The 24,677-nt window shown below is 40.0% G+C and overlaps 1 protein-coding gene and 1 pseudogene across 5 annotated transcripts; both read left to right on the forward strand.

Moving 5' to 3' along the window:
* The first annotated feature begins 305 nt into the window (after nucleotides 1-305).
* On the forward strand, nucleotides 306-1,793 carry LOC137796037 (piggyBac transposable element-derived protein 4-like; annotated as a pseudogene).
* A 5,126-nt stretch (nucleotides 1,794-6,919) lies between these two features.
* Nucleotides 6,920-14,769, forward strand: LOC137796663 (uncharacterized). 5 transcript variants are annotated; one of them, XM_068594717.1, is made up of 15 exons: nucleotides 6,920-6,998; nucleotides 7,074-7,158; nucleotides 7,265-7,394; nucleotides 7,600-7,817; nucleotides 7,902-7,935; nucleotides 8,027-8,110; nucleotides 8,182-8,273; nucleotides 8,580-8,736; nucleotides 8,846-8,950; nucleotides 9,068-9,232; nucleotides 9,478-9,660; nucleotides 9,829-9,943; nucleotides 13,600-13,679; nucleotides 13,771-13,981; nucleotides 14,498-14,769. In XM_068594717.1, the coding sequence occupies exons 1-11, from the start codon at nucleotides 6,943-6,945 to the stop codon at nucleotides 9,522-9,524; spliced, it is 1,173 nt and encodes a 390-aa protein (XP_068450818.1). In that variant the 5' UTR covers nucleotides 6,920-6,942; the 3' UTR covers nucleotides 9,525-9,660; nucleotides 9,829-9,943; nucleotides 13,600-13,679; nucleotides 13,771-13,981; nucleotides 14,498-14,769. The 5 variants fall into 5 exon arrangements, with proteins under 5 accessions (XP_068450818.1, XP_068450822.1, XP_068450819.1 ...); XM_068594721.1 differs by having other exon boundaries at nucleotides 8,619-8,736; XM_068594718.1 differs by lacking the exon at nucleotides 9,829-9,943.
* Nucleotides 14,770-24,677: the final 9,908 nt, after the last annotated feature.

Consider the following 24,677-nt stretch of genomic DNA (forward strand, 5'->3'; position numbering starts at 1 on the left):
AGAGAGTTTTCACAGCGGTATAGATTCTCAAAGGAGTCTGTCATATACCTCAACGGGAAGGTTGGACCAGCAATCAAGCATGGAAGTGACAGGAATTTTGCTGTTCCACCACTTCTCCAGCTCCTAGTGGCTTTGCGATTTTATGCTACAGGGTGTTTTCAGATGGTTGATGGGGATCTTTTTGGAGTTCATAAGAGCAGGTTTTCCAGGACTAATTGGGGCAATTGACTGCACCCACAGTCAATTGACTGCACCTGGGACAATTGACTGCACCCACATCCCCGTTACCAACCCAGGTGGTAAAAATGGGGAACTGTTTCGGAATCGAAAGGGCTACTGCTCGATTAATGTCCAAGTTATGTGTGATGACCAGGCCCAGATCACACACGGTGTTGCAAGATGGCCAGGATCCACACATGACAGCCGAATCTTTGACAACAGTCAACGGCTATGCATGTCGCCCATACCTGATGACTCGTCTTTTGACCTTAGGGCTGCTAATCTTAGCCGGTGTATACAGGTCCCAAGGTGAGGCTGCAGCTAGTCTATGGGATGCAGAGAGTGGAAGGGCAATTTTCCGAGCCACAATGCCACTCAAAATCTTTCACACCTACTCAAGACTGCTACGATTTGATGACCGTGAGTCAAGACCAGCAAGACGTGTGACAGACAAACTTGCAGCCATAAGAGAGGTCTGGGACAAGTGGGTGGAGCGGCTGCCCTACCTCCACAATCCAGGGCCTGACGTAACAGTGGATGATCAACTGGTTCCATTTAGAGGTAATCTATTTTCATATTTGTAATAAAAGTGTTTTTCACTATTGATTTGTTTGACTGTTTTCTGTGACACTGATACTAATCACTGATGCTAATGTCTTCTGTCCAAAGGTCGTTGTCCTTTCCGGCAGTATATGCCCAGCAAGCTAGCAAAATATGGGATCAAGTCATGGGTGGCTTGCGACGCTAAATCAAGCTATGCTTGTAAATACAAGTCTATACCGGGAAGCCGACCAGTGGATGCCCAGAGAAGAACCAGGGGATGCGACTTGTGCTTGATGTGACAGAGGGACTGAGGGGTCACAATGTGACATGTGACAATTTCTTCACCTCTTATGAACTCGGACAGCAGCTCCTGAAGAGGAAGAACACCATGGTTGGTACAGTTCGAAAGAACAAGCCTGAGCTCCCACCTGCACTGCTTGCGTCAAAGGAGAGGGAGGTCTTTTCATCAAAGTTTGCCTTCACACCCACCACCACTCGTTTCTTACCTCCCAAAGAAAAACAAGAATGTAGTTCTTCTGAGCACACTGCACACAGATGGGTGACATTAGCGATTGTGAGGACAGGAAGCCAGTCATCATCCTTGACTACAACCGCAACAAAGGAGTTGTGGACAACCTAGATAAGGTGGTTGGAACATACAGCTGCAGAAGGATGCCTGCTGGCCCCTGGTCATCTTCCACAACATCATTGATGTTTCCTCCTACAATGCCTTTGTGATTTGGAGAGAGATCAACCCGACCTGGATGTCTCGTAAGCAGAACAAGAGGAGGTTGTTTCTGGAGCAGCTAGGAAAGGCACTTGTAATTCCACTCATTGAAAGAAGGAAGCATGTCCCCCGCACAGAAGCCTCAGCAGCAGTTGTGAACGCTATTCAGAGTGCAGGAGCTCCTGATCAACCTGAGGATGCAGCTAACACAGCCACTTCCCCAGCTAGGGCTAGTAAGAGGAAGAGATGTCAGTTCTGCCCTCAAAAGAAGGACTGTAAAACATACTGTGTGCTGCAAGTGTAAGAAATATATCTGCAAAGTCTGTGCACTTGCATACTACCCTACATGTGCTAAGTAGTCAACAGGGTTATTTTTTTGTGTTATTTTTCATATTTTTGTATTGTACATTGTCTTAAATTGTTCATTGGAGAAAAAAAAAAGAAAGAAACTGAGTCATTGGATGAATAAAAATGCATTCAAAACTCCTTTTTGTACATTTTTTTTTCTTTTCTTAAGTTATAGAAATACAAATGAAGAGGGAAAACACAGGTATTCACACATTTTGTGGAGTTGTTTCTTCAAGCAAGATGAAATTTGGTGTTTAAATTCAATTAAGCTGCTTATATTGGGGGTTTAGTGAAGACGGGTCATTTTGACCCGGAGGACACGGGGTGTGTACAGAAAATGAGGACAACAGAGATTTTTGCACAGATTTGAGTGTGTAAAAGGGTTATCAATTGTCCTTCTAACTGTAACTATAAGTCAAACTTGGTCAAAGGCCCAGTTCATTGGGTGGGGTCCATAATTATTGTGTTTTGAAGGTATTTTCAATGTTATCCTATGTTAAATAACTAAATACCACAGTAGGCTTCCTGAAAACATGGATTGTTTTAATTGACAAAAAGATAATATACAAAATATCGATCTCTTGTCTCGATATTTGACTGCAAAGAAATGCCACCGGTACGTATATTTGGTAAAACTTTTATGGCTTGTGTAGCACGTACTATTGAAGTAAAAAAGCTGTACATTTCACCTAAAATAAAAATATAGCCTCACATGTGTTGTCATAGCTCTTTTACATTTATCCATCCATCCATCCATCCATCCATTTTCCGCCGATTATCCGGGGTCGAGTCGAAGTGGCAGCACACCCAGCAGACCGACCCAGGCTTCCCTCTCACCCAGTTGGACGTGCCTGGAAAACCTCTAATGGGAGGCATTTAAGCTAATCTAAACGTTAGCTAGCTAGTTAGCTGGTTGCCCACGTGACATCGAACATGAGCCTCTGCTGGGTCCCTGCAGACTATGGTGGTGCACCTCGTAGACTCCTCCCAGTCAACAGCACGTTGTTTATGTGGTAAGTGGATGCGTGATAAACTCCGCGATGATCTTTTAAATAATTGTATATTTGTTCATATAGTTCATTATTACAGGTTGTGTTTAACAGTGATTGTTTGTTTGCTTTCCGTGCCTCTGTGTGTGTTGTCTCCAAACGATACACCACGCAAGAAAGAGAGAGTAGACGACGCATGCCTTCAGCCAGCCTAATATTCAAATTTTTTGTTTTGTTTTACAGTTTCTGTTTGTGATACCGACAGATACCACCAAACCATAGCTGGGAGACAGTCCTCTCAAAGGATCGATGTCAACTTAAAGGAGGATGACTCTGATGAAGACATGTTGGAAATCTCCAAAGTTAAAGCTAAACTCGATGCCAAAATTAAAGCCGTAATTGATAGTAACCAAAAGCTATATTTACATTTTATTCAGCAGTTGTCATACTGTGATTTAACTAAAGTTAACAACTGTTATTGGGTGGTGAAGTGACATGACGTTTCCTCAATAACAGACGCCTCCCGTACAGTCACCTGCCGTAAAATGGAGAAAACAAGACCAATTTGGTCGGCTGATTGTACAGAGTTCCAGGTCCTCTAAAAGTATGTATGCCAAATCATACTGTGTCACTGTTATTCCTTTGCTTATTTGTGATTGCGTGGTTTAATGACTATCCTTGTCTTCCTAGCATAGTCCAAAGGTCAGAAAAAATCTTGCCAGACGCAGCAACCTAGTACTTCTGCAGAACATGTTGCAGACTGTACAGAATGTAAGCGCTTCTATTAGTGTCTACCTCTTGCTTTAGTTTCTCATATTTTATAGTTATTGTGATATAGGGCCATACCTAATTTAAGTAATAATAACTTAAATTAGGTACAACGTGTATAACAAAGAAAAAAATAATTAATGGTAATGTACTAAATGAAGCTTGTAAACATGGAAGCAATATTGAGTCAAAGTGTAGGTCAACTGTAGTATTGAGATTAATTCCCTGTATGTGTTGCTATGCAGGCACCTTCACCGCTGATGTACAAGATACTCACGATATGATTGATAACGTTGCATCAAAATACTATTGCTGTTGTTTCTATTTGGATTATTGTATTCACTCATTAAGTGTTCTGCTTCTACTAAAAGTTAATAAGTATTCATTACTGATCTATAACTGAACATCACAATATGTGTAAGCTAATCATAATGTAATATATTGAATACTATATTTTTTTCCTGGACCTTTTTGCAGATGTTTTTATTTTTGATTAATTTAAATTATTTTTAATTAAATTAAATTTTCAAGAATAATTTAGTTTCCTCAAAACAATATAGGTGAACATGTCATTAGCCATCTCAAAGTTATTTTATGAATCTGTCTGATTATTTATTTTCCATCTATTTAGTCTTACTTACAACTGTTGACTTCATTTCCCAAGATCGTCATATAAAAGAACTTCAAAAACTGCTTGAAGCAGATGAAGAGGATGATAGGTCAAATTCCACTGCAGCCTCTTCTGCCTCATATGTTCGAACATGGACAGTACGGCAGGCTTTATGCCATGAAAGATGGCAGAAAGCAAGACCTCAGTTTCTCAAGGCCATGCTGGAGGGAGGGAAGATCCCAAAGAGCCTGTGCCAAATGTGCAATGTCAAAGATGCAGTGATTTGTTGCACAGACTGCCGTCCCAAACAAATGCTGTGCTCCAAATACGATATTAATATCAGCAATACAGTTTGCACAACAGGTGCTCACTTGTAGGAGACAGTTACAAAGCTAATCCGCCAACTCGTGTAATTGCTGAAGAAGCCAGTGGTGAGCTATCACCGTGTGAAGAAGGTATATATACATTTTTATGGAATATTTTCAATCGTGTCCTACTGTAAGATGCACCTGTACTTGCCCGGTAGAACTAACTATACCTTTATCTTTTACATAGCTCGTCTCCTGCCATTTGCTCTGCCCAAAATTATTAAGTGTGGCTTCAGCCGCATGGGGTCATAGACCCCATGCTGCAAGCACACTTCATGTCCTCCTGCGGGCTTATTAGTTGGAATGCTATAGCATTACATCTATTGTTCTTCGAATCTTTAATAAACTTAAACTATTTCTTCTTTTTGGCTCTTTTCAACTGCTTCATATTTTCAGCTACAGAAACCGTTCAACTATTAAAATATTCAGCTTCTTAAGGACACGTGCGGAATGACTTTTCATATTTTTAACTATTAAACTTTTTGAATGATTAAGCTTTTTATGAAAATTAAAATGAATGGGTTCCAATGGGGAAAATCTTCAAATTTTCTTCAATTTTAATCAACTTTAACAGCTTACAGCTTCTGCATACATTCAGCTAAAAAATTTCCAGATTTTTCAAATATTTTATACTGTTTAAACTGTCTGCGTTTTAGTTTTATGTTTTTTTGCCGCCTTTTCTCTCTTTAACATGGGTGTATATTGCACAGCTCAGAGTGCGTGATGTCATACTCAGAGAGCACAAAGAAGTCAGATCTTGTAGAATTTCTTTTTTTTTTAAATTTGCCGTTAACTCCGTACCGTGTACTCTTTGGGCATAATTTAGAGCTCAAAACGTTGGAAATCTTGTCTTCTGTCATGAACTGCGGTCGATAGGAATCCAACAGATTCAGACGTCTTGTAATCGGACTGAATGTGAGAGCAAGTCCACCTCGCTCTGCCATCCGCCGCCATGTCAAATCTCCCTCCAAAGCCACGTGTCCCCTGAAGCTCGTACCTGATTTGTAAATCGCCCGTACAGACACATGTTTTAATCATATAGACTCACCAGTCACAGTATCTGTTAATCAAGTCTTCCTGACGCTCTACGTGCAATATCGAAGCAATATGGGCTTTTAAAGTATCTTTTTGGGGGGTTTCGATAGGTGTTCACCAGCATTTACTTCATGTAAATCTATGTAACTGGAGACCTTTGAAGTCATCACTATGGCAACCTCTGATCTAGCAACCCACAGGTGTTCTCGTTAGGGCAGTTTAACAGACACACAGACACTTACACACGCACACACAACGCAAATGACTTCTGTCTCTCTCTATGTCTGTCTCACACACAGACACACACAAAGACACACATACACAGACGTTTACGTGTGTTTTATATTGTGTAGTTGCCAACACTGTGATCATTAATAAGGTGGTATGATATGGTGGTTAAGGACGTTCAGTAGTTTATTTCCATAAGTCCACAGTCCAGTCTGCCTCTAATCAGTCTGCTGGCTCTCACTTGGTCACCATGACGACACAGGTGCTTCATATCAGCCAATCAGTTTAACACACAAACCAACTCAAGTGTTTTGGAGGAGAGGCGTCATAAACAAAAGCTATATATTGCGACGTCTTAAGGCAGTAGTAGCCACACTTTCAAAATGTCTTGCTAAATTTTCTAGTTTGTAGCTGTGATGCAGAAAAAGTGTCGGTCAGTGGTGGATAAAAAGTAATCTTCATCAACATAAATGGGAACTTACCTTTTAACATTTATAATGGGCCACCAACATTATCTTGCCTTAAATGTAAATTTGATTTACTTGTCCCAACAGGTCGTTATGACCTCTGCCTTCCTGTGCTGACCTGTGAGAACTGCCACTGCCAGTGGACACCACAGTTAAAAGAGTTGGCATTAAATGGATACATGTCTGGGACAATTGATTTCCACACAGTGTTTGCCATTGATGTGTTTCTCACCTACGAAGATCTCAAAATCAGCGCACCTGGTCTGAGTAGACTCGCTTTCATTCGAATGCTGGAAAGTTGCTCAGTTTGTGCTGGCAGGGTAATGCACTTTATAGATGAATTATAACAAATGTGTATTGTATTATATATTTGGCAGATGGAGTGCATTTGGCTCATAATTTGCAAATGGACTTTTAAATATTATACTTAATCTCCTACAAGTTGCGTAATTGAGATAAATGTTAACACAGCATCTTTGTCATCTATCTTTTTTATTAATTATGCATTCATATTTACTAGGTTGGCATGACCTCTGCTGAGAATTTTCAAAGAAGTTTCTTGGAGTGGACGTATTGCCATCATGAGATTGACAAAGTTCTTGGAGATGACCGTTTCTCATGTCCCGCCTGTGGAGATGACATGGTCGCAGTGTCTCTTGAGGGCAACAGAAAAATGTATTGCTTCAATCGTAGGGGGTAAGTTGCAAGAAAGTAACATGGGCATTTTCTTTATGTACTATATTCATCCATTCACTGCTTTTTTCTTCCTAGGACGGATGAATGCCCATATTTTGAAGGGACTTTCATTGCCAAGGACACAGAGGTTGAAGATTTTGTTAAAAGGGTTAGAGACAAAGTTAGTTTTACTGTGATATATGTTATAACATTCTCTTTATGTGCAAAAGATATGCACAAGATGGAATTACTTTTTTGTAACGGCTGTTGTATTACTTGTATATTAGGCACCTGGACGACCATCCTGTGGTAAGTCGACCTTCAAAGCAGGAAGAGAGGCGACCAGAAAGTCTGAGCCCAGGCTGGACAAAGAGGGCATGATGACATCAGTCTGCAGACACTGCATTCTATTTAGTGGTAGGAAAATATAAGTTGTAGTTCATTTTTATTTAAATTTCAAACCTATTTAAATCTAATGTGTTTTCACAAAAATGGCAGCTATGATTCATAAATAATTATACACTTTTGAGAAAGTAATTAAGGGTTGTATATTTTAGAGTAAACAATAATATAGCAATGAACTAAACCCCTTTCAAATAAATCGTTTTTGTTTTGGATACAGGTCTAAACATGTTTTGCGGGGAAATTGCCTACCCTCTCTACCTACAAAACAATCTTGCAAAAGAAAACAAGATTGAGTTCATTTGCACTGGCGTGATGTGCAAATACTACCCGTATGTAGAGAAGGTAGTTGAGGCTTTTCCAGAGCTGCAGTATGTCCTGCAAATGCATCCATTTCTTTCCGTGATGCATGCCAAAGGTCACTCAACAAAATGCGAGGTATAAATTCACATTGTATCTGAATGATGTTTTTGGCTAACAGTGAATCAGTTAACTTAATTATATTTATTTTTGACTTGTCAGGTTGAGTGGAGTGGTCGCAACCAGGAAGAGGCAGGTATGTTTTAATGATATTTTAAAATAAAAGAAATAAAAATTGGCATGAAGTCATTGTAAAATGTAAACGTTTCTGTTTGAAATTGCTCTAGGTTTGACAGTTGGTGAAGAAGTTGAAGCTGTCAACTCGTATCTCTCCCGTGTCGCAGTTACCACCAAATACATGTCCAAAGCCAGTGAGTATCAGATTTATTCGACTTATTCTCTGTTCAAGTAAAATCCTAAAAAGTAAAGCAATGGGTTACAGGACGCACTGACATAATAACAATTCATGCTCGTGGATGGAATTTGAGGAAGAAGCAGACCTCGCACAGAAACCTGTCTCGAAGATTTGTGAAGGTAATTTTTAGTCATGTCATTTAATACCATTTTTAAATATACAATACAACAATTTGCGGAAGTTTTGGCTGCAACCATTTTTTAAACGTATAATAGATCAACAACAGCTCATGCTGTTGGTCATGCAGTGATCTCGGTCAAAACATTTGTGAAGCTTTGGCATCCTCCTCTGGTCCTGTGAATGTGTTTTACTTTCATACTAGAAAAAGGTTTGTTGGTTCCGACCTGGACATGAAATCCAATGTGATCGAAAAACATAATGCAATATTATTGACAATGTGAAGTTAAATATATTTTGTTCAGTAGAATAATTCTGGCGACGAAGAAAAGACTAACTGTCAACAGACTAAGAAGAGGACTGTTGAGGGAGAAAAGGACAAGCAAAACCTATTAAGAACACTGCAGACAACAGAAGGGGAAATGAAGCAGTGGGTGAAGGAGGTTGAAGAGTGGGCTGCATCAAGTAAGATCTATTCTTTAGCTATCTAAATATTAACTTTCTACTCATAGTCACTATATGTTTATATATTAATGGAAATTCTGGTAATTGACGATTGAGTGTTTACATTAAGGTCCAAAGTCCATCAACTGCCAGGACCAACACGGACTGCAGCGTGTCATGGAAGGACTCGTCCTTAAAATCAAACAGCGAAAAATAGAGCTGTACAGAGAGATTGGTGGGTTATTATTATTCCTATTATTGTATTGTTTTGAAATACAGCTTTTGCATGCCACAGTAATTTGTAGCATGTGCGCAGGATTAGAGAAATTGTAAGTTTGTAACAAATGTATAGATAATAACCAAGACTGCAAGCCCAAACGCGACATTATTGCAAAGGAAAAGCGGAAACTGGAGGAAGCAATTGCAGCCTACAACGTCCTTGTGCCAGACGGAGAAGCTGTTGATACAGCCGATGCAGTTCTGAGTCAAGACATCCCCATTTGGCCATGGGATTCTGGTAAATGCACTTTAATATTGCATTTTTTATCTATTGTATGTATTTTTATATCTTTGCTGTTCCGATACTGTTTGTTTTTGGTCTGATATCATATACTGTCATACACTGTATATTAAGTCCCTTTTTTACAATTTGTAATTTTGTCTATTGTCCTTCAGGAGTGATAGAAGTGTTCAGATATTAACATTCATAGAAATTTGTTTTCATTACTGTTTAAGAAATGCAAGATTATCATTTTGTTACAGCATCCACAGTCCCCCTTCAGACAAAGAAACTTGTCTTTGATAAATAAATGCTGCTGCCTCGACTTTGAGAAGAAGATGGGATTCTCTTTAAGGAGATCAGGAACCCCTGCCATTACCTGAGAGGATCTTTGAGAAGTATTGGAAGAGAGATCCTGCAGATAGAGGAGGACCTGGATACACAGAGTATGTATTTAACAATAATATAAGGGCTATCGACCATTATTTGATATGAGTTTATGTATTTGATCGGGATTCATTTGAATGTACAGTTGTTTAATGATCACAAATGTATAGAATAACGTGAGCTTGCATAAGTCACTGTTCTTGTCAATGTAATATTGCCCATTTCAGCCTTTTAGGCTGTCCTTTTAACATGTCCTTGGGGTCCTATGAGGGACTAAAGGATTTGTTGAAAAAAAAACTCCAAGGGATGGAGAAACAGAAAGGAGGTCTTCAGCACATACAGGTTAGTATTCTATATAGAGAGATTAAAAAAATGCACATTAAGGAATGCTGGGGTAAACAGACAGTCTCTCTCTCTCTCTCTCTCTCTCTCTCTCTCTCTCTCTCTACATATATATATATATATATATATATATATATATATATATATATATATATATATATATATATATATATATATATATATATATATATATATACATACACAGTGGTATTTTTGCTCTATGTATCATTGGTTGTTCGGAACAGCAATTTCAATTAAATATGTCATATAGCAGACAAACACAGTGATATTTAAGAAGTGAAATGAAGTTTATAGGATTTACAGAAAGTGTGCAATAATTACTTAAACAAAAGTAGGCAGGTGCATACATGTGGACACCCCAACAGAAAAATGAGGGTCTGGATTCTGGTTGAAGGTATTTTTGACGATTCTTCTTTACAAAACATCTTAGTCAGGTTTGATGGTTTCCGAGCATGGACAGACCGCTTTAAAACAGACCACAGGTTTTCAATGATATTCAGGTCTGGGGACTGAGATTGTACCAGAACGTTGTACTTGTTCCTCTGCAAGAATGCTTTGGTAGAATTTGAGTGGTGTTTAGGGTCATTGTCTTGTTGAAGTATCCAGCCCCGGCACAACTTCAACTTTGTTGCTGATTGTTGAACATTGTTCGCAACAATCTGCTGATACTGACTGGAATCCATGCGACCTTCAACTTTAACAAGATTGCCAGTAGCTGCACCGGCTACACAGCCCCACAGCATGATGGAACCACAACCGAATGTTACTGTGGGTAGCAAGTGTTTTTCTTGGAACGCTGTGTTCTTCTTCCGCTGTACATGACGCCCCTTGTTATGTCCAAATAACTCAAGTTTAGTTTCATCAGTCCATAGCACTTTATTCCAAATTGAAGCTGGCTTTTTCAAATGTGCTTTAACATACCTTGTGGACTGATGAAACTAAAATTGAGCATACAATAAATAAATGTCATTCCAGACCTGAGTCACTATAACAGCTAATTGTACCATAACATATTAAATCAAACCAAGTAAAAAAAATAACACTTTTGCTACTTAGTTAGTAGAGATGGAGCACAGAGGCTGAGCTGGAGCTACAGTCCTGCTCTGCCTCCACTGATTGGAGAGTTTTTGAGGCTGCTGCTACAGACCTGGATGAACTCACTGACACTATGACATCATCCATCAGCTTTTGTGAAGACGTGTGTGCAGACTAAAACCTTCTGCACATACAACAAGAATAAACTCTGGTTCACTGCTAGACTCAGGCAGCTGTGTCGGGCTAAAGAGGAGGCTTCAGTGGTGGGACAGGACTGTACAACCAGCAGGAACACACTGACGAGGAGATCAGAGTAGCGAAGAAGAGCGACGCTGAAAAGATGGAAAAAGAGCTTTCAGCCAACGAATCCTCGTCGGTTTGGAGAGGCCTGGAAGTTTGTGTCAGTGAAGATGTTAAAGAGCTAAATGAGTCTGTATCTACCCCATCATCGAACAATCACCTTCACCACCTCCACTCCCTGCCTCCTTCACACCTCTCCTATCCAACCCCCCACCGGCACTGAGGTGGGGGATCTGTGAAGAGGATGTGAGTCGGCTCTTTCACAAACAGAAGCTCAGGAGGGTTTCGGACCCAGACGGTGTGCCCCCCTCCCCTCCTCCCCCCTGCCTGAAAGTCTGTGCTGACCAGCTGGCCCCCATCTTCATGCTGATCTTACACCGATCACTGGAGCTGTGTGAAGTGCCCTCCTGCTTCAAGCGCTCATTTTAAGCTGTTTCACCTCCTCCCCTCTGGGAGGCGCTAAAGAGCACTGTACGTTAAAACCACCAGACACAAGAACAGCTTCTTCCCACTGGCAGTCAGTCTGAGGAACAATTGAACAATTAATCAGACACCTCCACCTGCACTATCTGCTCTTTCTGGACCGCTGTTTACCGTTAACTGTTTGTTTTTTTCCATTTTCTATCTTTGCTTCTTGAAAACAAACACAAAGCTCAGAAACCAGCGTCAAATGCCACTGATGTGAAAATGCCATTAAAGCTGATTCTGATTCTATGTGTGGTGTACATGAAGTGTAAATGAACAAACAATAGAGAAGTGCAATAATGCAAAGTATGTATGTGGAAATGTGTGGAGTGTAAATAAACATGTACAGTGATAAATTAATACGCAGAAGATCTGGCAAGAGGTGACTGATTGTAAAGTCTTACAGGAACATTGTGACAACGCAGAGTGATGCATTTTCTAGAGGAAGTACTCCATGGGGGAGAACGTGGCTTTTCTTTTCTTTTTTTTTACTAGAAATAGTAAGTTTCTACTCTTGTTACCTGTGACCAATCTAACGTTTGAGGCTGTGTGTGTATATTTCTATGTCGTTTTATTTTGCGACACGGACAAAAAGGAATCTTACAATTAAAACAAAGAAACATGCTCTCACGATAACCAGGGTGTGTGTGTGTCTGTGGGGCTGACCACGATAACGCGTTATAAATGCGTTAAAGCATAAATTAATTTATGCTGACAATGTTTTTACCATGTGATAACAGCATGTTGTTTTTTTATCCATTGGAAGGCGCATTGACGCGGACACCAGCGTCCTTAGATTCACAACAAATAACGTTGCATATGACACTCAAATGCCAATTATCACCTTCAAAATAAAAGCACAGTATCTCAAAATCAGATATATTTTGCTTAAGGCAGACAAAAGAAATGCTACAACAACCACAAAATTGATTGACAAATTACTCAACAGACTGTATGTTGTTCAGCAGCCACATGTTTATTCTAATACCTGTTCATAAAAAAGAACAGATTTGCTGATAACTTGGTGTTGCTCCAGAGTGCCTGTTATATTGTTCTGATAACATTACTTTAAAATAAAAGCATGCAATACACTAGTTTTCACTTCATTATTACATTTAGCCCATAATGCATTAATTAACAGAAAAATCATGCGATGCATTTTTAATATATATATATATATATATATATATATATATATATATATATATAGGTATATATACATATATACCTATATATATATAAATATATTTAATAAATACATTTACTTATGTACAGTATATATTACAAATATGACCGAATTCCAGCTCCACAACATTGAACATTAAACATGTAAATTGAACAAGTAAATGGAAACTGGGTTCACATCATGGTTACTGTCAGGATATGAGTTTCTGTTTCCGTTTTATTTTGTAGTTTGTATCTTGTTTCCTCTGTCTCTGATTGTTTTATGGTCTACATCTGTGTTTCCTCTCATATATATATATACACCTCCCTGCTTTCCCATGTCCCATCAGATCATCGTATGTCATTTGTTGTTCATTATTCAATACCGGTGTGTGTGTGTATCGTGTCAAGTGCTCCTGCTGTTTTGTTCCTGCCTTTTTTGTGCCTGTTTTGTGGACTTATTAATGTTCCTTTTTTATTTTTGCTGCAACCTCCCTCCTGTCTTGTTCCTCTGCACCCGGTTGTGACAGTTACTTTCGATTCAACTGCAAGATTTACCATAAACACACCTTCACTATCCAACAAAACCCAATCCTTTTTCTTATAAGCATACCAAAGACATTTACTCATTTGCTCATTTTAACTAAACCTTTTTTTGTGTGTTTTTACAGCAATGGCATCATCACCCACTTCCATGTCAACAACTGACCCAAAAGTCAAGGCTTTGACCCAAGACTTTCAACTGCTGTGTGTAAGTTACTGTCTGTGTACCGATGTCACCCAATAATTGAAGATACCCTCTATCACATGGTAACATTTATTCTCCTGTGTTTCATCCACAGAATGACATCAGAGATGAAGCTGTGTCAAGAGAGGACCTCTATGTGACATGTAGTAAAACGTGTCAGGACGCAACCAGATATACGGCTGAATTATCTGTAATAAATAAAAAGTTGGAAACACAAATCAGGTTCCTCAAAAGGCAACTTGAGCACATAAACTTTCAAATACGGATGCTGGATGCAGAACAACTGAATACAGCTTCTCCATTTGGTAAATATGATTCTACCTGCTTTTCTTACACTTTTCATCATAGAAAACACATCTTTTTTAAAGTTTTATTTATACTTTATTAGTCTTTAAAATCACATACATATATTTCAATTTTTCAGATTCTATGTATGGCAAACAGTATACTTATTTTCTTACTATTCAAGAAAACATATCTTATATACATGTCAATAGAGATACGACACATTATCACAAACGTGTAACTTCACATCTTTGCTGTAAGTTTTAGAACAACCCAATTAACACAAAGAAAACAAAGATTGACATATTCCTCTGCTAAACAAGTGAGGCTGTTAGACAGAATGCACACGCATTAACGAACATGGACATAATATGCTCATTTGCATAAACTTTAACCTTTGAACTGTAAAGATTATGACTCATTTCTATATGTATCAACTTTCAGCTTCATTTTTTTGGGCTACATCAATAAACACCTTATTGAAGTTATCAGTTATCTCAAAGTGTCTTATTTGTTGTTGTTGTCTTCCAAACAAGGTGAGCCTGGAGGAGGAGTTCAGCCAGCCGCTGCTGGGGCTGCAGCTTAATTCTGGTTGCCAGATTTGAGGCCGTGGTACGAGGCCCCGATCCCAGCCCTCGGCCCCCGATGGAGTCGCTCAGGAGCACTGCGTGTTCTGCTAACTACCTGCCGGGTCAGTCAGCCTCTCGGGGACCAGCTGGACCTGCTGCAGCAACAGTTGTCCTGACTGATCCTGACCCGCAAATGAGTCCAGAGAGTTAGAAACTGCCTCACATGGACATGTAACCAATCACTGTCACAAAGGAAAATAAAAACATTAATAATTTGTCAAATGCATTCGTAATTGCTTCAATGCTGGTGCACATTATAATAGTGGTAAATCTGGTGCAGTATGTTTATTATACACTGTCCCTGTTTTTAAAGAGACAAACAAAGAAATGAAATGTGCATTTTAGAAACTCTCATAATTGGGACTTACTGACATGGTTAATGGTAAATCACGATCACACAATTTCAGAATATTAACCTCAAAGATGAATATATTCAATGAATATATTAGAATGCTTAAGTCTGCATTGGCAGGTTCTTATTTCTGCCGGTTTTCAAGCGCAGTACTTTATCATGCAACATTGTTATGCTGCACTCTGTCCAACGTAAATGATTTTTAGTGTATTGTATCATAACAAACCTGACACAATAGCAAACAGTACAGGATGGACACAATATAACATTATACGTGGTGCAAAGAACACACAATACTAAGCTACAGAGCAGCACATTAAAAGTAAGTTGTAAAAAAAATCATTCCATGATTCTTTCCCATTATTAGGCATCATGAATTATTATTTATATTCAACAGACTAAGGGGGTATTTATATTCAGTGAACTGCGAACAGATGCGCGTGCCAGAAGGGAGCGCGAGTGCATGGTAATATAATATTTGATGGTATCTCTAAGTTAAGTTACCCAGGAGCTCTGTTGACTTTGACTTAGCTAACGTTAGCTACAACTTGATGAATTGAGTCATTGAACACAGCAGGAGAGAGCTCGACGTTAGCCAGTTAGCTAACACTACAGTGGAAAGTTATTAGCTAACGCTTCCGTTAAAGATGAGGTAGATTCTGAGGTGAAGGGACTGAGGGACCAATCACACAGGACGAGACTTTTTAAAGCGCAGCCGCTTAGAAAAACTCCTTGACAAAATTGCACCGGACGTTTTTCCCAAAACAATACTTGCTGGGCGTTTTTATTTTTATTTTCTTTTTTAAAGTGAGTACAGCGAATAACAATCCGAGAGTTGTCTCTGGATGAGGAGAGTTTTCAGTTGTACTTTCGGCTGAGTAGGAGTCAGCTGGAGCGTCTTCTGAGATGTAGAGCCGCGTTTCCATCTAGACTTGTCAAGCTCGTTTACATGTGTCACTTTCACACGTTCTTGCATTCCATGCATTTTACTTATCCTTATCCCCCTCTCGCCCCCACCCCTTATTTTAAATGAACACACTAGCATAAGATCAGCAAGTCTTGGAAAAAACACATTGGACCCAAAGCACACACCTATGCTCATTTAAATTATAATTATCTCTTCTTCAGTCACTTAAATAAAGGTCAAATTCAGAGACGCTTGAACAAAAGTTTGATTCTCTTTCAGCGCTTTCTGTGTTTTGTATGCTTTTCAAATCATTTGCTTTGTTCCTTTCAATCCTGTCTGGGCTTGATTGGATTAATGAATATATACAATATATAAATTTGTTGTCACAGTAGCAGTTTACAGACACAAAATATAATATCCAAACAACAGGGATGAAAGATAGATACAAAAATAAAATAAAAATAGCTGAGGTGATAGATCTGTACGGCACAGAGAGTATGAATTTCAGAAATTAAATTTAAACTTGTGCAAAAATGCAAAGTATCTATACTTTATATGCAAGATGGCGCTGCAGATGGCAGCCTCGGTCCTGCGCTCCCTCATACTTTTTTTTCTTTCTTTTTCACACTTTTTGTTTGTTTGTCTCATTTCCAGCTCATTAAACTGTGCCAGCGGGAATTTTAAACTGCGCTCCCATCAATTCATCTGGCGAACGTCTGCTCTCTGGCAAACAAGATAGATGAACCGCTGCTCCTAAACAAAGCAAATAGAGACTCAAGCAGATCTGCCGCCCTGTACTTCACCGAAACCTGGCTAAAAGCAAACCTCAGCAAAGAACTGCCAAAATACGGACAGCACATCAAGTGTAGCACTACGGACAACAACACACCGGACCACTGCTACACTGCAATAAAGGATGCATATCGCTCAGCTATGGGCCAAAGAGGAGGCTTCAGGCTGATTTATACTCGGGTTTTACGCAGAGACGCAAGCACGCAAGACACCCATGGCCGACCTTGCGTGGTCAAATCGGCCATTTTGCGTGCTTGCGTGCGTCACCCCAAATTTCTGACTATCCGTCAAAGCGACGCGAGCCGTACGCAGCCCGGAAGGCTGCGATTGGTCCGATAACCGCATCCTTCCTGAGTCTCTCATTTCCGGTTTCATAGCATAATACCGCTATTTTTAAAAGCCACAGCAGAAACACGAACAATAGATCTTGTTGAAGAACGTTTGGCTGAAGAGGTCCACAAATATGAGCATTTATAAAACCCGTCTGACGGAGTATCAGGACACGCAGATGGAAGTGAATTCCTGGAGGGAGATATCGGTGAACGTCGGTGTGCAGGTCGACTCTAAACGGTCGTTGCGCCTCCTGCTGTTGTGGCGTATGGAAAACGCAGGGGAACTAAACATCAAAACGAGTCCGTCAATCCGACTGCGTGGCCAGCCGGAGTTGGAGTTGCAGAAGTATAATTCAGTCTTTACAGTGGTGGGGACAGGACTCTGTACAACCAGGCCACTGACGAGCAGTGCCGCTGCAGTGCCCTAAGCATAACTCCTTCATGCCCCCCCCACCCCCCCTCCCACCGGGCAAAAAAATACTAATCTTCAGTAAACACATATGTTACATTAAATAATAATATGTACAAACAAGAATAGTCAATCTTCTCAAATAAAACCAAGATAATCTTCTCAAATAATAAAAAGATTTAGAGGACAAAGAGATAAAACACACATTAAAGCAAAGTGCAAAATCCTCTTATCAAATATTATCAAAATAAAACAATAACATAATTGTTGAGGGAGCCATAATGATATTCTGTATGGAACAAGCATTTTCACCAGTTTTGAGAGGCTCTATAGAGGCACACGTCTGCATTTCTTCACTGCAAAATCACTAATTAGGTCAGCGGTCACCAACCTTTTTGGAACCGAGAGCTACTTTGAGGTACAAAATAATCCAAAGGGCTTTTTGTTTGATACAAACTTCCTGAACAACAAAGTTCCACAGATTACCTTTTAATTATACTATATGTGAACTGTCTGATCGCATATCAATGTTAATTATTCCTCACAATCATTATTAACAATTTCCACAACAATGATGGTAGGAAAAACATGTTTTAATCACTTTGTTAGGAAAATGAAAATAAAGTTATATCCGTGCAAAAAATAACTAACATTTAGTTACTACTAAATAGCTTATTGTGGAAAACAATAAGCTATTTTTGTGCCAAACAAAACAGAATAAGTGCAGATGTGTGAGCATCAGGTTGCATCAGTATCAGTGAGTTGCTTTCCTCTCCACATCTTTAATAAACAGGGTTATAGATATGATACGTACTCTCAATTCATGCTTAATGAGCAGAGGTCTGTTTCCTGATGAAAGACGCAACAGCATAAAGACCTCACGGAGATCTCATAAAGATCGGCTTTTGGCAAAATGCCAAGAATCGGAGAGTCGCGCGTGCGCAGCAGCCTGTTAACGGCGTACGGTGAACTTTTAAAATCAGCATTTCCTCCTGCGCCCAGAGACTCTCGATATAGTCAGAAACGTTGTTCATGGAGCTCCAGGCTGCAGCCTGTGTGTACATGAACTGTTAGGTTTAAAACTGATAGCGGTTAGCTTAAAATAGTGTTAGCTTAAAATAGTGTAAGCTTAAAGCAGAAAATCCCATTGAAAAGCACACAACATATGTTTCTCTCATGTGTGTGTGTGCGTGTGCGTGTGTGTGAGCACACACCATGTCCGTGTGTATGCTCTGTGCGCGCCCGTGTTGGGGTTGGAACTCCACTGCTTGCGATACAGAGCAGAGTTTTAACACGATCATGGTCGGTTGATATATTTATTTATTTATTTATTTTTTGACGAATTTTTTAAATTTTTTTAGAGCTTCTGAGCCACTTCACCATTGATGATGGTGACAGTAAGACCACTTAGACCAGGGGTGTCAAACTCGTTTTAGTGAAGGGGCCACATGCTGTCCATTTCGATCTCAAGTGGGCCGGAGATCAGAAAAATCACAGCATAATAACGCAAAATTAATGACAATGTTTCTCTCTTCATTGGTGAAGGTTTTTAGATGATACACTCTGTTTTAAGGTCTTTCAACAATTAACTAGAAACATAAAGACCAAAAATTCAGACCGCAGCCCTCTGTTTATCTGCCTGGGCTCTTCTCTGCAGATTCCCTCACTTTGTGACACGTTTGTGACGCCACTTTTTATGATCCATTTTGTACGACTTCCAACACAATAATATCAATGCACACATCAATTGTGACTGTGGATCAATGGTTTGCATGTCTGTCTTATAAGCAGAGGATCAGTGGTTTGAATCCCAGCTCTGCTAATTTAAAAAAAAATATTTTTTTTTTCTTCTGTTGGACTGGACACCCTCGCAGGCCGGACTGGACCCCATGGCGGGCCGGATCCGGAACCTGCCCCATTGTTGAACGCAGGTAAGTTTTAATGAGCTCTAGTTTTGAACCACGTCGCTCAGCAGAGGCAACTGTAACAGGAAGAGTCAAGGCGCCAGGCTCCGGGGCACCGAATACACCTCATTGTTATATGTTTCTCTTTTCACTGATACAAATAAAAAAGGCTGTGATTGGAATATAGGACAGGACTGGCGCTATCCGGCGCGCAGTGCGTATTTGTCACGGCGCATATTTGGCGTCGTCTTCCCTGGTACGCGCGTCCGCCCCGTCAACGGCTTCCGGGGGATACATGTCGCTCTTGCCTGTCTTCACAACTTGAGAGCCCTGCTAACATTAGCAAGAACGCCAGCTAGTTCGAGGTGTATGCATAACCATTATATTGGCAGCGCACATTTCCTCTATTTAACAATGATTAAGCATGGCCTGACCTGAAAGAGATGCACGGGCATCATCTTGCAGTTTCTTTCTTTTTCTGACCCTGACTCCCGTTGTCGCCACTGAGAAGGGCACCACAGCAAGCTTGGGAAGTTGAATGTGTGTGTATTTTTTTTCGGGGGGGGGGAACCATCGCAACCTTTTTGAGCAATTAGATATATCTCTTGTTCTGCCTGTTTTGTGATATACACATGCCTAAAAGGTGACTAATATTTCTACCCCCCCCCCCAAAAAAAACCCACGGCATTCTAATTATTACAACTATAATGATTTTTTGTTGCACATTTTTTTGTGCCCCCCCTCCTGGCTTGGTGCCCTATGCACAGTGCGTAGTGAGCCTTATGGGAGCGGTGGCACTGCTGACGAGGGAGATCAGAGGAACTAAGAAGAGCTACACTGAAAAGATGGAAAAGTTTTCAGCCAACAACCCCTCGTCGGTTTGGAGAGGCCTGAAAGGACTCACAGACAAGAGGACACCCCCCACTGAGGACAATCAACGACTGGCCGACGACCTGAATGGGTTCTATTGCAGATCTGATAAGCCCACTTTCACCCCGCCCAACTGCCCCATCATCGAACAATCACATTCATTACCACCACTCTCAGCAGTCTTCTCACCTCTCCCATCCAACCCCCCACCGGCACTGAGTATCTGCGAAGAGGATGTGAGTCGGCTCTTTCATAAACAGGAGATCAGGAAGGCTCCGGGCCCAGACGGTGTCCCCCTCCTGCCTGAAAGTCTGTGCTGACCAGCTGGCCCCATCTACATACTGATCTTCAACTGATCACTGGAGCTGTGTGAAGTGCCCTCCTGCTTCAAGCGCTCCTTGATCATCCCGGTCCCCAAGAAATCCTCCATCACAGGATTAAATGGCTATAGGTTCGTCGCACTGACGTCCATGGTCATGAAATCCTTTGAGAGGTTGGTGTTGACCCATCTGAGGGACATCACAGGGCCCCTGCTGGACCCCCTGCCGTTTGCCTACCGAGCAAACAGGTCGGTGGGCAATGAATATGGGGACATACGCACGGGTTCTGTTTGTGGACTTCAGCTGAAGTCTGCAGACGACATAACGGTCATCGCCCTAATCAGGAACGGTGACGAGTCTGCGTACAGACGGGAGGTTTAACGGCTGGAACCACCTGGAGCGGAACAAGTCCAAGACTGTAGAGATGACAGTGAACTTCAGGAGGAGCCCACCAACACTACCCCCTCACCATACACACCCGGGACCTGAAGTGGGCCTCCAACATGAACACCATCCGCTAAAAGGCCCGGCAGAGCCTGTACTTCCTGCGCTAGCTCAGGAAATACAACCTGCCTCAGAAGCTGCTGATCCTGTTCTACTCCGCCATCATCCAGTCTGTCCTCTGCTCTTCCGTCACCGTGTGGTTTGGATCGGCCACCAAACAAGACGGAGCCAGACTGCAACAGATCGTCAGGTCTGTAGAGAGACTATTGGTTCCAGCCTGTCCTCCATCCTGGACTTGTACACCTGGCCATTAAAGCTGATTCTGAATCTGAGGAAGAGGAAGAGCAACTTGCAGACCTGCTGAAGAACTTTCAGCAGGTCTTTGAGGCCAACATCAGTGGGCAGAACACACATCATCCCCAACAGCTACACATCAACAGCAACTGACCTCTGACAGTAATAATGTGTCACTTCCTGAACTCACAGGTTTCTTGATCACTTAAATCATATAAAATCATATAAAACTCTGACTGAGGTTAACGTGAAACTACACAATTTGTCTGCGTTTCAGCTTTCACTGTATCCCACCTGCGATGTGTGACTTGTAAGCTTTTCTGACAAACTAATACTGAACTGTTTCTCTCAAAGAATTCTCTGTGTACACACACACACACACACACACACACACACACACACACAGACTTTTGACAAATACTCATGTTAAATGATACATTCTTTGATATTTACCAATAGATACTGGAATAAATCAAATTGATTTCAATTACATTAAATTACTACAGTTTGTTTGTTTGTTTGTGTGTTTTTTAGGCAATCATGAGAATACGATATTATTCAAAATAATATAGAAAAAACAGACAGAAAAGGTGGAAGCAAAAAATGCTTACATATTCCTATCCAAAATTCTTATCAATTAAATCAGATAATTAATTTAAAATAAATATACACATATATTAAACATAATAAGAACAAACCTCCAACAGTCGGAGCAGACAGACTGATTATAAGTAACTCCAGGACTGTCAGCCACAAATAAGAGCACGAAAATGTTATACAGACATATGTAACACCAGTTAATAAGCACAATGTCGATAAAGTGTAATAAAATAGAAATTATTGGACTCACGTCTGTCTGTCTTTACGTCTTGTTGTTTTTGTTAGTATTTTTATTCAATGTTAAGATGTCTGCCTGTCTGTACACAATATAACTCTTTGTTTCTGTGACTGTGATGCAGTTCTATTACAATGCTCTTGTTACTATTAATTCTACTACTAATTCAGTGTTACAATGTGGATGTTATTTTAATGAAATGTCACAATGTGATGCCATTTTAATTAAATGTTAAAATGTTAACGCTATTTTAATTGAATGTATTATTGTTAATGCTATTTTCATTCTGTGATTAAAAAAATGCAAAAATGCCTCAAATGTTTTGAATGTGTGTTATTGTCTATCTTTAATTTGTGGGAACTTAAATGGGAAATAGCATGTTAGATTACCTGTTGTAAATAAATGTTTTTTTTTAATTGTTTTGTTTATTCATCTGCAATAGAAACTAAAATGGTTGGGGAGGTTAATGCTGATTAAAATGAGTAAAGCTCACGGGTCCTTTGGGATGCGAGGGGGGCGTTACTACGCTTACTTTATTCGGGAGACAAAAGAGCCGGCAGCATGCGTTATGCTGATGTGTTTCTGTGCTTTCAGGTGAGTAAAAGTGGTGAAAACTGCTGTTTAAAGAAGAGAATACATGTCTCCAAAATGAAACAAATAAGGTAATAATTATGATGGTTATTAAGTATTGTGTGCTTGTACAGGCAGTACCTTGTGCATTGTATGGATGTATTAAGTGGATACCCTCCATCTTTTCTAATAAACTGTACACACACAATTTACTGTACACACATATTCCCATTGGCCGGAACACTGTGACATCACAAAGGCAAACTCGCTCAAAGCCACAGCTTTTAAATATGCTTTCAGGAATATGCCTTTTGGAGTAGATATAAAGTGCTAACTACCTTTTTGTGTTGTTTCAAAGTACTGCTGTTGGAGCTGCAACTGCATGTGGCAAAGAGTGGCACCAAGACGACTCATTGCCGTCTGAGTGACCACTCTTCAAATGCTAATGGTATGCACACATTTAGGCTGATTGTCTCAGCATGAAGCTATTGTTTACTGACATCATCAAGACCATTGAAACTTCCTGTAAAAGTAGGCGGAGTTCATGTGACTTGGGGACATTTTGTATTTAAGATGGGAAAATCTGTGCAAGAAACACCACTTCCACAGCTTCTGGGACACAGCAAGGATGCAGGTAAGAACCACCTGGACTACGAGAATACTACGACTACTCACTGGATGTCTTTTATATTGCCTCAACTTGAGCATTGGCCTGTGTCTACATTCAGTAAGTGCTAATTGTTGGGGCGGTTCAACATGACAAATTCTACAAGATTACAACAAAAGAGAACTCAATGAAATCACATTCAGATAACCTCAAACTGAGACACTGATGATTCTTTAGTTCATAAGTGCTTCTTTTGTGGTTTTCTTACTTGTGACAATCAAATTGGATTAAATACACAACAGTTTTCCTCTCTGTCTAGATTTGGTCATTTTAATTACCTTAACAAAAGCACTAACTTGTTTTTTAAATGCAGTAAGTGCTTTTTGTTGTGGTATTTTTGTTGATCGATGCATCTTCAAGTATGTAAGCTGCATGTCATTTGAAAGCGAGTGAGATTTGCTCTACTAGGATAGATCTCAATGAAATCACATTCAGAAAACTTCAAACTGAGACACTGATGATTTTTATATTCATAAGTGCTTCTTTTTGGAGTTGTCTTGGTTGTGTGTTTTTCAACAGACTTATTAAGGAGCAACTGCAAAACACATTATGTCTCAGTCCTCATACTGCCCTTACTTGCATATTAAATGTTGAATTCAGTAAGTGCTAATTGTTGGGGCAATTTATAAGTGACTAAAGCAACAGAATGGAAGAAGACAGAAGAGGACATATTTAAGAAGAAGCCAGAAGAAGTCTTCTTGTGGGAAGCGCTCTCAGATCACTTCAAAGAGAGCTACTGGTGATGCTTGTGTTCACAAGTGCTCCTCTTTGAAGTTATCTTAGTTGTGACAGTCATATTAGATTGAATGCAGTACAGTTTTCCTTTCCTGAATCCAGATTTGGTCATTATGATTACCCTTACAAAAACACGTACTTTGTCTCTCAATGCAGTAAGTGCTTTTTGTTGGAGTAATTTTCTGATCTATGCATCTTCAAGTATGTAACCTGTATGTCATTTGAACACTTGAGTGAGATATTCTCTTCTAATTTAGTTTGTCCTTCTGCATTCGTTTCCCATCCAAATATGTTGTCTATTGTTATAGGTTAGATATAGGTATAAAGTCCTAACTAACTTTTTGTGTTGTTTTAAAGTACTGCTGATGGAGCTGCAACTGCATGTGGAAAAGAGTGGCACCAAGACGACTCACTGATTGACCACTCATCAAATGCTAATGGTATGCACACACAACTTGAGCATTGGCCTGCGTCTACATTCAGTAAGTGCTACTTGTTGGGGCGGTTCAACATGACAAATTCTACGGATTACAACGAAAGAGAGCTCAATGAAATCACATTCAGATAACTTCAAATTGAGACACTAATGATTTTTGTATTCATAAGTGCTTCTTTTTGAGGTTATCTTAGTTGTAACAGTCGGATCAATTTTAATG

This window comes from Clinocottus analis, unplaced genomic scaffold (genome assembly GCF_023055335.1).
Source record: "Clinocottus analis isolate CAN_PGR_092001 unplaced genomic scaffold, fCliAna1.0.p SCAF_3, whole genome shotgun sequence".
Classification (NCBI taxonomy): domain Eukaryota; kingdom Metazoa; phylum Chordata; class Actinopteri; order Perciformes; family Cottidae; genus Clinocottus; species Clinocottus analis.

Coding starts and splice junctions, on each gene's coding strand:
- LOC137796663 (XM_068594717.1), top strand. CDS start 6,943: ATGGTCGCAGTGTCTCTTGAGGGCAACAGAAAAATGTATTGCTTCAAT. Junction 6,999..7,073: donor TATTGCTTCAATCGTAGGGG/GTAAGTTGCAAG, acceptor TTTTCTTCCTAG/GACGGATGAATGCCCATATT. Junction 7,395..7,599: donor ACACTGCATTCTATTTAGTG/GTAGGAAAATAT, acceptor TTTTGGATACAG/GTCTAAACATGTTTTGCGGG.